General features: G+C 41.2%; 1 protein-coding gene across 1 annotated transcript in view; it reads right to left on the bottom strand.

Moving 5' to 3' along the window:
• Positions 1-16172, bottom strand: part of fam171b (family with sequence similarity 171 member B) — a 103034-nt gene that overhangs the window by 16701 nt on the left and 70161 nt on the right. The window contains exon 5 of the mRNA XM_060827984.1: positions 13494-13664. Within this exon, the coding sequence (XP_060683967.1) occupies positions 13494-13664 (171 nt within the window). The remainder of the gene's footprint in view (positions 1-13493; positions 13665-16172) is intronic.

Raw genomic sequence — 16172 nt, 5'->3', positions numbered from 1 at the left:
ATATTAAAGATCCTGAAGGGGCTTGACACGACGGATGTGAAGTGGATGCTACTTCTTGTGGGAGAATCCAGATCTAGTGGTCACCATTTCAAAATAAGGATTCATCCATTTAGAGCAGAGGTGAACAGTTTTTCTTTCTATCTGAGAAGGTCAACTGTGTTAGGAACTCTCTTCCTCAAAAAGACGGGGAAGCAGAGACTTTGAATATTTTAAATCAGAGGCAGATTCTTGGAATGCTAAAAGGTATCAGGGATAAATGGAAATCATAGAATTCCTACAGTGTGGAAACAGGCCATTTGGCACAACTAGTTCACACCAACCCTCCGAAGAGTAACTCACCCATCCTATTACTCTACATTTACCCCTAACTAATGCACCTAACCTACACATCCCTGAACACAATGTGCAATTTAGCATGGCCAATTAACCTATCCTGCACATCTTTGGATTGTGGGAGGAAACTGGAACTCCCATGCAGACATAGAGAGAATGTGAATCGACATTACAACCAGATCTGCCATGATCTTATTAAATGGTGCAGCAAGTTTGAGGGGCTAAATGAGCTCTTCCTGCTACTAAGCTGGATGTTTGCAAATGCATGAGTACATTAATCTGGTTAGGAAATTGGCAGATTAGAGATGTGGATAATGGGCAACTATCCAAATTGACAGGGCATAACTATGCTATTCCATAGGATCTAAGGTGTATCTTTATGCAGAACAACTGCTATGAACAGGGTAGATATGATATTATATTATCCATTTTAAAACCCAATCTCTCTTTAAATGAAATGAAGCAGCCTTAAAACTTGGCTGCCAGAATTCATCTAGCCTTTTACAAGAGCAAAGACATTGAGCTCTTAGAACACTCTAAGTCGATTACAAACATACCTATCCAATAAATTAAGAACTTTGAAAGTTGATGTACACGTCCAAGGGTAAACTGAATATCATAGGTGATGGTTTCCCTGGAGGTGTTGACAACTTATCCTAGTTTACCACAACTTGACAAAGAAAACCAAACTGATGGTTGGGAACTTAGAAGTCAACTACTTCGACTAAGTTAGAGTGGTGCTGGAAAAACACAGCAGGTCAGGCAGCATCTGAGGAGTAGAAAATCGACGTCTCAGGCAAAAGCCCTTCTTCAGGACCTGATGAAAGGCTTTTGCCCGAAACGTCAATTTTCCTACAGCTCGGATGCTGCCTGACCTGCTGTCCATTTTCAGCACCAGTCTAATCTAGACTCTGATTTCCAGCATCTGCAATCCTCACTTTTGCCTACTTCGACTAACTGACAATGGATGGGATAATGCTCCAGGAAGCAAGGGATGGTAGTGACATAGGAGCAGTCCAGAACCTAGGCTTGAATCCTGCCATAGCAGATGGTGAAATGTGAATTCAATGAAAACCTAATGGCGACCATTTACCCACTGTCCTTTAAAAAAATTATTCATCAATGTCCTTTCGGGATGGAAATCTGTCATCTTTACCTGAACTAGTCTACATACAATTCCAGACCAACAACAATGCTGTTGACTCTTAATTGCTCTCTGAAATGGCCCTAGCAATCCACTCAGATCAGAGGGTAATTCAGGTTGAATGAATGAATTCAGCATCAAAAAAAGAGTTTGCAACAGGGAGAGGAAAAGAAAGTAAAGAAGTCAAGGACTGTTGTGCTTAAGCATGTTGCCAAAACAAAGTGCCAAAGAAGCAAAATCAAAAGAGCCTCTACTCTCTTGCAGAATTTGTTCTGTTAAGCCAATAAGTGTAAGCAACCTCCAAATAATCAACTACAGAAACAAATGCAAATGCTGAATTCTAGCTTCAACCCCCTTCAGCGCAGAAAAAAATCTTCAAGCAAATAATAGATCCAGAACAACTGATCTTAATTTCATCTTTGTAAGTATCTTTTCATCATATCTACTTTTAATCTGAATGTTTGTCTTTTATCTAATAATTTTATCATTATTCACTTTGTACCTTTTAGGGATAGTTGTATAATAACCTTTGATCTTGTTTAAAACTAAAACTTTGCTGCTGGTAATTGTAAATTGGAATTCCTAAAAAAACTAAAGAAGAATAAAAGAGCTATCGAAGTTCACAGTTCATGGATCATGCTGCACAGAAGCTTGATGTACTCATTATGCAACAGAGATGATAGTTAATTGTCTAAGTTTGCTGATGACACACAAGCAAGCCACTTGGAAATAGCATAGACAGAAATTTAACATTTCAAAGAGATATCAACAGATTAACTGAATGAGAAAGCTGTAACAAATGGATTTCGAAGTAAAGTCATCCATGTTGACCTAAGTAGCTGAGTACAGTATAAATGATGAAAGCTAGAATCAGTGGAGGCCAAAGAGACTGGGGACACAAACAGACATATCATCAAAATGTCATGAGCTGGTCCAAAGATTAATCAAAAATGTTAATGGAGTACAGGGCTTTAAGTCTGTAAGACTACAATACTGTTATGAAGTTGAAGGTGTATACTGTACCTTTGAGAGAGAGTGAATGCTGTACTGCACTGAGAGCTTACAAGAGCAGTCTCAGAGTGTACTGGAAAATTGAAAATATGTTAACATTTGGCTGTGAAATAGATACTTGAATTGGTAGCTGTTTTGAAAATAATTCGAATTTAACCAATCAGTTTAAATTATGCTCCAGGATACTAAAACCCAATCATATTTGAACTTATTGTTTTGCCAACATCGAACCAATGAGACAATCCACTGTAGGGATATAAAAAAGGCAGGCATTTTGAAAATTATATGGAATAACTGCTATTGAGAGAGATCCAAGACACTGAAACACTCTCTATCAGGGGTACTTGTTCATATGAAATATCTTCACAGTAAAAGAAAGATGACCAGGGAGTGCTTCAGCTGGAAGAAGAAAGACACCAAAGATGACAGCTGCTGTATGGTTTTGAAACTAAGTTGATATAATAATAATGTGTTCGAGGCAGATAATAAGCAGGTAAGAGAAAGGGGGGCTTAGAGTTGTGAATAACTGCAGTTTAATGTTCACTTTTGGAGTTAAAGAATAAATTGATTTAATTTTCTTTAAATAGTGGAATATGGGAGTTCATCACTCATATTTTAACAGATTACAAGGAGAGGCAAGCTTTTCTGGGTGTTTGCTTTAATTAACAGAAGGGCTCACCACCGTATTGTAACAGTTTGGGGCTCGGGTCCGTGATTTGGACAGGTTTACAAAGAGCCAGTCTGAGATGTGGATATGAAAGATCCCAGCAGATTTAAATACTTACCGAGTAGTGTCCTTGATCTTTTAAGTAAAATGTAGGAGAGACAGTTTGTTTAATTTCAGTTACTTGTGGTTGATTAAATTAAAAGTGATGGAAATGGCTCTTAAGATGGCTAAATAGGTTTTGGAGTTTGAAGATGCTTCCCAAATTTGCCAAGAAAGTTTAGAAAGACAGAGGAAAATCATACTTTTAGAATTAGCAAATAGGTTAGAATTGGGTTTAACCAGTGACAAAAGGAAAGCTGAAATTGTAATGGAGTTGGTCAAGCACTTAAGTGTATCAGAGATACAGACAAGTGCAGTAGAATTATAAAAAACATTATTTGCAATTGAGGCAAATGGAGTTAGAAGATAAAGAAAGGGAAAGAAAAGCCATGACAGTAGAAAGCGAGCGAGCGAGAGAAAGAGAGTGAGAGGAAAAAGAAAGAGACAGAAGGTTTTTAGCTGAACAAAGATAGAAGAAAGAGAAAGAGAAAAAGAGAGGTAGAAGAAAGAGAAAGGGAGAGAGAATTTGAACTTCAGGAGTTGCAAATTCATCATGAAAGTCAAGTTAACAGGATGGAGATGAAGAAAAAAGGTCGCGATGTATACAAATATGTTAAAACACTGCCACATTTTGATGACAAAGATGTCAAAGCCTTCTTTATTCCATTTGAAAAATTGGCTAGGCAGATGGAGTGGTCAGAGAACTTGTGGGTAATACTAGTTCAGATGAAGCTGGTAGGCAGAGCTCATGAGCTATATGCAGTGCTGTCAGATGACGGGGTCAGGAGGTTATGCAAATGTCAAAAAGTCGATTTTGAGTGCTTATGAATTGGTACCAGAAGTGTATAGACAGCGGTTCAGAAACATAAAGAAGGAACCAAGTCAGACTTATGTTGAGTTCGAAAGAATCAAACATCGTAATTTTGATAGGCAATAGACAATAGGTGCAGGAGTAGGGCATTCTGCCCTTCGAGCCAGCACCACCATTCATTATGATCATGGCTGACCATTCTGAATCAGTATCCTGTACCTACCTTATCCCATAACCATTGATTCCACTATCCTTAAGAGCTCTATCCAACTCTTTCTTGAAAGTATCCAGAGACATGGCCTCCACAGCTTTCTGGGGCAGAGCATTCCATACATCCACCACTCTCTGGGTGATGAAGTTTCTCCTCAACTCTATTCTAAGTGGCCTACCCCTTATTTTTAAACTGCGTCCTCTGGTTCAGGATTCCATCAGCAGAAACTGTTGCCTGCATCCAGACTGTCCAATCCTTTAATAATCTTATACGTCTCAATCAGATCCCCTCTCAGCCTTCTAAATTCAAGGGTATACAAGCCCAGTCGCTCCAATCTTTCAGCTTAAGACAGTCCCGCCATTCCGAGAATTGACCTCGTGAACCTATGCTGCACTCCCTCAATAGCCAGAATGTCTTTCCTCAAATTTGGAGACCAAAACTGCACACAATATTCCAGGTGCGGTATCACCAGGGCCCTGTACAGCTGCAGAAGGACATCTTTGCTTCTATACTCAATTCCTCTTGTTATGAAGGCCAGCATGCTATTAGCTTTCTTCACTGCCTGCTGTACCTGTATGCTTGCCTTCATTGGCTGATGTACAAGAACACCTAGATCTCATTGTACTGCCCCTTTACCTAACTTGACTCCACTTAGGTAGTAATCTGCCTTCCTGTTCTTGCCACCAAAGTGGATAACCACACATTTATCCACGTTAAACTGCATCTGCCATGCATCCGTCCACTCACCGAGCCTGTCCAGGTCACCCTGTATTCTCCTAACATCCTCCTCACATTTCACCCTGCCACCCAGCTTTGTGTCATCAGCAAATTTGCTAATATTACTTTTAATACCTTCATCTACATCATTAATGTACATTGTAAAAAGCTGCGGTCCCAGCACTGATCCCTGAGGCACCCCACTGGTCACCGCCTGCCATTCCGAAAGGGAGCCATTTATCACTACACTTTGTTCCCTACCAGCCAACCAATTTTCAATCCATGTCAGTATTTTGCCCCTAATACCATGTGCCCTAATTTTACTCACTAACCTCCCATGTGGGACTTTATCAAATCCTTTCTGAAAGTCCAGGTATACTACATCCACTGGATCTCCCTTGTCCATCTTCAGAGTTACATCCTCAAAAAATTCCAGAAGATTAGTCAACCATGATTTTCCCTTCATAAATCCATGCTGACTCTGACCTATCCTGCTACTGCTATTCAGATGTGTCGTAATTTTGTCCTTTGTAATTGACTCCAGCATTCTTCCCACCACTGAGGTCAGACTAACTGGTCTATAATTCTCTGTTTTCTCTCTCCTTCCTTTCTTAAAAAGTGGGACAACATTAACCACCCTCCAATCCGCAGGAACTGATCCTGAATCTATAGAACATTGGAAAATGATTACCAATGCATCCACGATTTCTAGAGCCACCTCCTTCAGTACCCTGGGATGTAGACCATCAGGTCCCGGGGACTTATCAGCCTTCAAGCCTAACAGTCTCTCCAACACTATTTCCTGCCTAATATAAATTCCCTTCAGTTCAGGTCCTTCAGCCACAATTACATCTGGGAGATTGCTCGTGTCTTCCTCAGTGAAGACAGATCTAAAGTACCAATTCAACTCATCTGCCATTTCTTTGTTGCCCGTAATAAATTCACCCGTTTCGGTCTTCAAAGGCCCAATTTTAGACTTAACCTTTTTTTTCTTTTCACATACCTAAAAAAGTCTTTACTATCCTCCTTTATATTTTTGGCCAGTTTACCTTCGTATCTTATTTTTTTCTTTGCGTATTTCCTTTTTAGTTATCCTCTGTTGTTCTTTAAAAGCTTCCCAGTCCTCCAATTTCCCACTCATCTTTGCTTATGTTATACATTTTCCCTTGTGTCTTTATATGGTCCTTAACTTCCATCATCCTAAGGGCCACCCCTGCCTCCCCTTAGGATCTTTTTTCCTTTTTGGAACAAACTGATCCTGCAACTTCTGCATTATGTCTAGAAATACCTGCCATTGTTGTTCCACTGCCATCCCTGCTTGGGTATTGCACCATTGAACTTTGGCCAGCTCCTCCCTCATAGCTCCATAGTTCCCCTTATTCAACTGAAATATTGTCATTTCCGATTCTAGCCTCTCCCTTTCAAACTGCAGATTAAAGCTTATTGTATTGTGGTCACTACCTCCTAATGGCTCCTTTACTTCGAGGTCCCTGATCAAATCCGGACAGATGACTGCACGTCTTAAAAATATATAAGACCTATGAGGCTCTAAGAGAGATTATTTTGCTGGAGGAATTTAAAAATTCATTTCTAGACATGATAGAAATTCATGTGGATCAACAGAAAGTTCAAGAAGTGAGAAGAGCAGCAGAAATTGGGCCCTGCGTTAGTGCATAAGGCAAAATTTAGCTTCCGGCAAGAATTTCATCCTGTGAGGGATAGAAATTGGAGAAGGGGAGATCCTACACTACAAAATAAAGAGTAGAGCACAATGGTAACAGTTTACCAAGGTAGAAGAAAAGCCCAAGAGGGTGAAAAGGAGGCGAAAGTCCTCACATGTTTCCACTGTGGTAAGGTGGGACATGTAAAGCCATAGTGCTGGTCATTGAAGAAAGACACTGTGGGAAACGATATGGTAAAAGAGGCTAAGCCAGTGGCATTAATGAAAGCAGTAAAGCAAATCCCAAGAAAAATCAAGGAGCTGCAGGAAAGTACACAGCCTTAGCAGGGGCTGAGTATTGAGTTAGTGCCCGATCTCTATAAAGACTTCGCCTTTGTGGGTAAAGTTTGTTCCGGAAGAGCGGAGCAGAAGGGAAAGAAGTGATAATTTTGAGAGATATAGGATCTAATCAGTTTCTAATAGTAAGAGATAAACATATTTGCACTCCTTTTGACATGTTTTGCCAGAGAGTGGTAATTTGTGGAATACATGGACAGAAATTTAGCGATCCCCTACGTAAGATCAGGTTGGAATGCCAACTCAAGACTGGGGAAGTAACAATGGGAGTGATTATCTGATAGAGTGTCAATTCCAAGAATATTTTTTTTCTTGGGAACAATTTAGTAGGATCCAAGGTGGGAGTGACACCCCTTGTTGTGGACAGGCCAAAGAAGAACAGGGAACTGTGGAATTGAAAGAAAAATATCCTGGCATTTTTCTCAACTGTGCAGCAACAAGATCGCACGATCATAAGTCACAGCACGAAGCAAAAACTAAAGAGAAAGACAAAGGAGTTGAGGTTCAGTTAGCGGACAGTCTGTTTGATGTACTGATGCAAGAAAAACCTGACCAGCGGTGAGTCAGGCAGAAGTATTTAGTACTGAAAGGCTGATGGATTTACAACAGAAAGACAAGACAATAAAATATTTTATATATATACACACACACACACACACACACATATATACTTATATGTAGATGCACACTCAGAAAAGGAATCAGAATGTATTCCTGACAGTTATTACCTTAAAGGTAGAATCCAAAGACGAAAATGGAGACCATAGCAGGTTAGTGCAGAGGAGAAATGGCCAGAAGTACACCAGATTGTGTTGTCAGGACACAGACAGGAAGTGTTATGGGTACTGAATTGAACTGAATTTATTGTCACGTGTACTGGGGCACAGTGAAAAGCTTTGTCTTGGGAGCAATACAGGCAGATCACAGAGTTAAGTAGCATAGATAAGTAAATAGGTAAACAGCAGCAAAAACAAAAACACAAGTACAAGTGAATGTTAAGAGTTTGAGAGTCCATTCAGTATTCTAACAACAGTAGTGTTTGACAACAATTCGAATTTAACCCATCAGTTTAAATTAAGTACCAGGATACTAAAACCCAATCTAGTTTGAATTTACTGTTTTGTCAACATCCAATGAGACTATCCAATGTTAGGGATATAAAAAAGGCAGGCATTCTGAAAATCAGACAGAGTAACTGCCATCAAGAGAGACCCAAGACATTGAAACACTCTATCAAATGTATCTTTCATATGAAAAATATTCACAGTAAAAAGAAAGAAGACAACCCAGGGAGATCTTCAGCCAGAAGAAGAGATACCAAAGACGACAGCTGCTTATTGTTTTGAAATTAAGTGATACAATTTTACTAAGTGTTCTGTGCCTCAGTACACGTGACAATAAATTCAATTTTATTGGAACAGTACATTGTTAAAGAGTTGGAAGCATGTAATAAGCAGTTAAGAGAAACGGCGGCTTAAAGTTATGAATACTTGTTGTTTAATGTTCACTTTAGACTTAAAGAATAAATTGATTTTATTTTCTTTAAATAATGGAATTTGGGAGTTCTCTGCCATTCATATTTTAATAGATTACGAGGCGAGGTGAGCTTTTCTGGGTGTTTTGTTTAATTAACAGAAGGGTTCACCTCCGTGTCATAACAATACAACAATTTAAAAAGTCATGTTTCAAAGATGCAAACCCAGTTTACATTATGTACAGTATGGAGTACTGTGAGCAGTTCTGGGCATTATGCCTGGAGGAGGATACAATGGCCTTGAAGGAAGTTCAAAGTAGATTTATCAGAATGAAACCTGGATCTCAAGGGTTAAATTACATGGAGACCAAGGTGATTTTCCCTGAAATTTAGATAGTTAACAGGTGATTTGAATGCAATAGTAATGTCCCTACCCTTGGACCTGGAGATCCAGTTTCAAGTCCCATTGCTTCAGACATGTAATAATTGCTCTGAACAGGTTGATTAGAAAAACAAGTTAAATAATAAAAATAAATAAGAGGTATTAGAGAACATCAATCAGATACAGTATATTTACTACTTGGAAAGTCCATGATTAGAAGGTTAAGGTCAAAATTATGCAGACAGATCTTCAGACGTAAAATTAGGAAACATATCTTTATATAAAAGATGGTGTAAGTTTGGAACTTTCTTCCCCAAATGACAAAATTGTTTATTTTAAAACTCAGAATGATTGATTATTGATGACCAAAGATATTAACAAATATGGAGTAAAGAGGCGCAATGAGTTAGGGCATACATCAGCCATGATCTCAGTGAATGGTGGATCTGGCTCAAGGGGCGAAATAGTCAATTCTATTTAAAGTCCTTTTTTTTATAATCAGTTACTGGTACTAAAATGTGCTTTTTATGTTGAAATAACTGTATTTTCCACTTATATCCCAGGGCCGAAAATTTTTGTCAAACCTCAGCTGAGTGGGTGAACAGATGATTTGCTTCAGGCTGCTAAGAAAAAGAGTGGTAAAAATAGATGGGGATGACTCTCCAGACCAAAAGGATTCTGAAATACTACTGCAACAAGTGGAAACCATCAACCGCTATCCTGTGATGCAGTGAAATATAGAAACATCATTAGACATCAGATATTTTTCAGAAACAATTCAAATTAATGCCAGTTACCTACTATCCTTGGAATTACAGTTCTGGGTTTCAATTTATAATTGGGAACCTTATCCGTTTGTACTTTAAATATACATTAAATAAATAGTAAATTTGTCTGCAGGGCGGCACAGTGGCTCAGTGGTTAGCACTACAGCCTCACAGTGTTGGGGACCCCAGTTCAATTCCACTCTCAAGTGACCAAGTGTGGAGTTTGCACATTCTCCCCATGTCTGCGTGGGCTTCCTCTGACCATGCTAAATTGTCCATAGTATCCAGGGATGTATAGTTTATGTGGATTAGCTGTAGGAAATGCAGGGTTACAGAGATGAGGAAAGGAATGGATCTGGGTCAGATGCTCTTTGGAGGGTCAGTGTGGACTCTGGGCCAAATGGTCTTCTTCCACACTACAGGGATTCTATGAAACTGCCAAATAAAAGTTAAGTCAGCTTTAATTTCATGGCATTTACTAAATTTAACATAATAATCTAACAGTGGAATCTAATGCAGATGACAAGAATACTCACCAGCTGGCTGGACAGTGAGTGACAGTCCCATATCCGTTCTTCTCAGGAAGACCCAATGCATTAAGTGGCAACAGTACTTAACTGAGTAGCAAAAGGTCTTGTTCAGGACCAGGGACTACAGGCAGAAGTCCTACCCACCATGAGCCACTGGCCAATATGTGAAGGCAATGGTTGCTGCCAATAATGGACACACCCCTCAGGGTCAGGATCATATGTGACCCAGGCTACAACTAAGTGATGTTGGGATTAGGGATATTATATTGGAGAAAAAAGTGTTGGCTTTCAATGAGCCTTTCTCCTCTCCAATGTCAGGTCCCTTGATCAGACACTAGGTACCTCTGAACAAGGAACTGCCCTGAAAGTCCACAAGGAACCGTGACAGAATTGCTTTTGGAATTTTCCACATGATGAATCTTTCCGCCGCCAGAGGTTTCAACTGATGACAGAAACAGGACATCATAGGACAAAGGTGAAACGATGGTGGGTTCTCAACACACCACTCTCCCATCACCAAGCTCACCACAGACGGTCATTAAATTCCTCCCTAAATGTTAGTTCTTCAGCTTATTTCAACCATTCCTCAAAATTTAAAGAGTGGAACAATTTTCATTTTTTCACAGTTCCTATGCAACTCACCATCTGGCACTTAAATTACAAGTATCAAACTTTAGACTTTCTGCGAATTTAAGCTAAAGGCTGGTATCTTGGAGTAACATAATGGCCACAGTACTAGCCCCACTTCCCAGCCAGACAGTCAGGGCAAACTTGCCATTTCCTGGAATATGGTTCAAATTCCAACAGCGTGCAGTCAAGGCTCCAGATACTTTCAAGATAAGCATTCCACCTCCAAGAAATAGCCACTGCTGATGCTGAAGTAGGCCCAGACAAAGAACAACAATGCAGGCCCTGGACTGCACTTAAATGAGGTAGCTTCTGAGGAAAGCCCCATGACCTTTTTGGGTTGGGGTGTGTCCCATTTAAGGGTGTCAATTGGACTGTGGAGGGAAAGCCAAACTCAATCTTCACTGCAGCTGACTTTATCAGGGGAAATCAGGAAGGTCTCCCAGCCTGGTCCTACCCTTTGTGTTAATGGTTAATGGCATGGTTTATTTAAAAATATGGACTTCTCAGCCTTTGAAAGACACTGCGATAGAAATAGTTTTGCTCTGATTTTTGGACGTGGGCACTGAGGTAAAAATGTAAATTTGGTGCACCCATCTCATCTGAATGACTGTAGCATTTTTACTTCAGTGAGTTCAGCACAGCTGTCTTCCTAATACTGTCAGCTGCCTCAAAGCTCTGCAGGAGAGCCAATTTACATTACTCACAAACAACATAATGCTTTAAAAACAAAAGCTGCCTCTCTTAAAAGTAAACTGCAAAGAGGAAAACTGCTTAAATGTAAACTATGGCAAAATAAACCTGAGGGCACTTACAGGCTCCCATACCACTTTGGAGGCATTAAAGGCATTGTGCTGGAGGTTGGCAGAAAGTTCAATGGCATGGTTCCAGTGAGGGAAGACTACTCTCCTTAGGTAAGTGGAATTAGGTAAGCAGAGAGGTTAACTTCCAGAGTCTGGCCCCAAGAATTTAGAAGTCACATGATACCAGGTTATAGTCCAACAGGGTTACTTAAAATCACAAGCTTTCAGAGTGGCGCTTCTTCGTCAGGTGATCCTTCACCTAACAAAGGAGCAGTGCTCTGAAAGTCATGATTTTAATTAAATCTGTTGGATTATAACCTGGCGTTGTGTGACTTCTTTCTTTGTCCACCTCAGTCCTACACTGGCATCTCATCATGGCCACATTCGCAAGATGCCACATGAGCACTCAAGGTCAGAGTGCGTCTGTGTCAACAGACATCCCCTACCCATCTCACCACCAGCTTCTCAAACTGCACAATGCACTCCCTACCCTTCACTCATCCATCTAAAGTCCCTGGCATTTAGAATTCAGACTGAACAGCCAGAAAATCTAGCTCATCCTTATGTATTTCCTAATGGCGTTAGATGTAAACCCACCTGCTGACTGCACTATTCATCACCAATCCTAACAATCATTGGCAACCTGCCCTTGCTCCTTGACACCAAAAGTGAGGGCAGTAGAAATGATAAAGTACAAGAATCCCTCAACTCCTGAGGCACATGGTGATGTTGGCTCTCAGCATCAAGATGACGTTTGTAATGGACCCCACTGTATCAGTGAAAACATTGGGTATGGTGATATATTCCTGCATTAAGTCTCTTTTCACAGCCTGTACACTCTCATCATACTGTCTCACTGCTTGCTTCCCACCCTGAAAAGCTCCTTTTCAATTCCTGCTTTACGCTACCCTATTACTGCCAGCTGCACAGACACAAAGCTCCAGTAGGAGAAAGAGAAGCAGCACAAAACTGATGAAGAGGCAATATCACTTGATTTGCTACCAGTAGCCACCAGCCCTGATAAAGGCTCACAAGTACCACAGTGCTACAGTTTGGATCTGCATGTGCTAAGATATGTGGAAATGAGTAGTCTAGCTCTCTCTCGAGGGAGATGCCACAGATAAGTTTATCAGACTTTGAGATGCAGCTTAGGGAAATGATCCTCATGGTAGATTAGTGGAGGAGAAACGTCTTGAGCCATGCAAAAGGCAGTCAGATACTGCACTGAGATAGAGGGCAGACTGGATGGAATTTTGGAATGTTGTTAAAAAAATTATCTGAAAGGTTTAATAGCTCTTCTCATCTGTACATTTAAACTAAAATCAAATTGCATCTGTCAACACCAGAAATTGAATAAGTAATATGTTATTTCAACTCAATACTCTCCTATTGAGTGAAAGCACGTAATCAGGCCATATCGCTAACATTTTGATTGTTGCACTTCAGTGTACAAAGAAACTATTGTTTGTTCCGCAGGGTATCATTGTTGTTTCACATTAATCAGAATTATAGATTTTTAAAAATAGAATCCCTAGTGTGGAAACAGGCCCTTCGGCCCAACAAGGCCACACCGACCCTCTGAAGAGTAACTCACCCAGATGCATTCATCTACTCTATTATCCTACATTTACCCCTGACTAATGCACCTAATCTACACATCCTGAACACTACGGGGAATCTGGCATGTCCAATTCACCTAACCCGCACACTTTTGGACTGTGTGAGGAAAATGGAGCACCTGGAGGAAACCCACGCAGACTCGGGGAGAATGTGCAAACTCCACACAGTCACCTAAAGCTGGAATTGAACCAGGATAACTCACGCTGTGAGGCAGCAGTGCTAACCACTGAGCCAAAGTGCCACCCCATGGTGGCTCAAATATTGAGATTCACTCACATACCAATTTTCAGGTCAAATGTCCAGGCTGGAAGGGCATCTGCATGTGTCACTAGGTCTGTTGGTCCAAGAGGTAATGTAATTTGAATGGATCCCGAAACTTTCACATTTTCTTCAGCAGAAAACAACTGTACACTAACAGCAGCAAGAGGTGTCAATTCAATGCTCTTCAGTCCTGTAGGAGAAATAATATTCTTTTAAAGAACTGTGTAAAATGCAAACAGATTCACATTAATATGGAAGTAAATTTCTGCATGAGATCAAATATGGATTTGTCAGTCAACGAAACAAAATGAACACACACTTAATGACGTGTGTTGTTCCAAAAATTTGTTGGTGAGGCAGCAACAGCAACAATTTCTCAGATTGCTATTTGAATGAGAAATTACCAGCGGCCATTGCGAATGGTTTAGCATGGGTTTCTCCTTGTGTTTTTTGATTATAGAATCACAGAGGTCTACAGCATGGAAACAGGCCTCTTGGCCCAACTTGCCTCTGCTGCCCAGGTTTCACAACTTAAATTACTCTTATTTGCCTGCATTTGGTCTATATGCATCTGAAGAAGGGCTTATGCCTGAAATGTCGATTCTCCTGCTCCTTGGATGCTGCCTGACCTGCTGCGCTTTTCCAGCAACACATTTTTCAGCTCTGATCTCCAGCATCTGCAATCCTCACTTTCTCCTATATGTATCTATACCTATCTCAACCATGGGGAAAAAGTGAGGACTGCAGATGCTGGAGATCAGAGCTGAAAATGTGTTGCTGGAAAAGCGCAGCAGGTCAGGCAGCATCCAAGGAGCAGGAGAATCGACGTTTCGAGCATGAGCCCTCCTTCAGAAAATTCCTGAAGGAGGGCTTATGCCCGAAACGTCGATTCTCCTGCTCTTTGAACGCTGCCTGACCTGCTGCGCTTATCTCAACCAAGGACCTGTCTAAATGTTTCTTAAATTATGAAATATTCGCTTCCACCATTACCTCTGACAGCCCATTCCAGACACAGACCACCCTCTGCGTGATGAAATTGCTCCCCTGAACTCTTTTGTATCTCTCCCCTCTCATTGTAAACCTATGCCATCTAGTTGTTGACTTCCCTTCCATGGGAAAAAGCTGTTGGCTATCTACCTTATCAATGCTTCTCATGATTTTATATAGCTCAATACAGTCACCTCTCAGTAACCTAGGCTCTAGGGGAAAAAGTCCCAGCCTATCCAACCTCAAACCTTACAGTCCAAGTTGCATCCTAGTAAATCTTTTCTGCACTCTTTCTTGTTTAATAATATTCTTTCTATGGTAGGGTGACCAGAACTACAGAGCTGAAAATGTGTTGCTGGAAAAGCGCAGGTCAGGCAGCATCCAAGGAACAGGAAATTCGACGTTTCGGGCATAAGCCCTTCATCAGGAATGAGGAAAGTGTGTCCAGCAGGCTAAGATAAAAGGTAGGGAGGAGGGACTTGGGGGAGGGGCGATGGAGATGTGATAGGTGGAAGGAGGTCAAGGTGAAGGTGATAGGCCGGAGGTGGCGGAAATGACGGCGGATGATACACTGTATATGGAGGTTGGTGGGGTGGTAGGTGAGAACCAGTGGGGTTCTGTCCTGGTGGCGGTTGGAGGGGCGGGGCTCAAGGGTGGAGGAGCAGCAAGTGGAGGAGATGCGGTGGAGGGCCTCAAGGGCCGAGGAGTGGGAAGTGGAGGAGACTCAAGGGCGGAGGAGCGGGAAGTGGAAGAGACTCAAGGGCGGAGGAGCGGGAAGTGTGCTGGACACACTTTCCTCATTCCTGATGAAGGGCTTATGCCCGAAACGTCGAATTTCCTGTTCCTTGGATGCTGCCTGACCTGCTGCGCTTTTCCAGCAACACATTTTCAGCTCTGATACTCCAGCATCTGCAGACCTCACTTTCTCCCTGACCAGAACTACATGCAGTACTCCAACTATAGCCTCACCAACATCTTGTACAGCTGCAACAAGGTGTCCCAACTCCCATACTCAATACTCTGACCAAAGAAAGTTAGCTGAAAGCGTTCTTCACTACCCTGTCAACTTGTGACTCCATTGTCGAGGAGCTATGAACCTGTACCCCAAAACCTCACAGTTCCATAATATTCCGAAGGGCCCCACCATTGACTGTGTTAACCCTGCCCTGGTTTGCCATCTCAAAATGCAACGCCTTACATTTATCTGTATTAAACTCCATCTGCCATTCCTCAGCCCACTGGCCCAGTTGATCAAGATCTTGCTGCATTGCCACATAACATTCCTCACTGTCACTATGTCACCAATCTTGGTATCAATCAGCAAACTTACTAAGCATAGCTCCTAAATTCTCATCCAAATCATTTATATAAATGTCAAGGAACCATTGGCAAGGCACCGATCCCTGTGGCACACCACTGGTCACAGGCCTCCAATCTGAAAAACAAACCTCTACCACCACCCTCTGACTTCTACCATCAAACCAGTTTTGTCTCCAATTAGCTAGCTCTCACTGGTTCCTGTGAGATTTAATCTTACTGAACAACCGACCATGCGGTATATTCTCAAAGGCCTTGCTAAAGTCCATGTAGGCAACGTCTACCATATTGCACTCATATACTTTCTTGTATTATGTGTTATTTCTTTTTAAATTCTAATAAATGTAGTTTTCATTGGCATATAATTGTACACAAGTAGAAGAGTAAATTGGTT

The sequence above is a fragment of the Hemiscyllium ocellatum genome, chromosome 7, assembly GCF_020745735.1.
Source record: "Hemiscyllium ocellatum isolate sHemOce1 chromosome 7, sHemOce1.pat.X.cur, whole genome shotgun sequence".
NCBI classification, from domain to species: domain Eukaryota; kingdom Metazoa; phylum Chordata; class Chondrichthyes; order Orectolobiformes; family Hemiscylliidae; genus Hemiscyllium; species Hemiscyllium ocellatum.
This window is presented reverse-complemented; position numbering and strand designations above follow the sequence as displayed.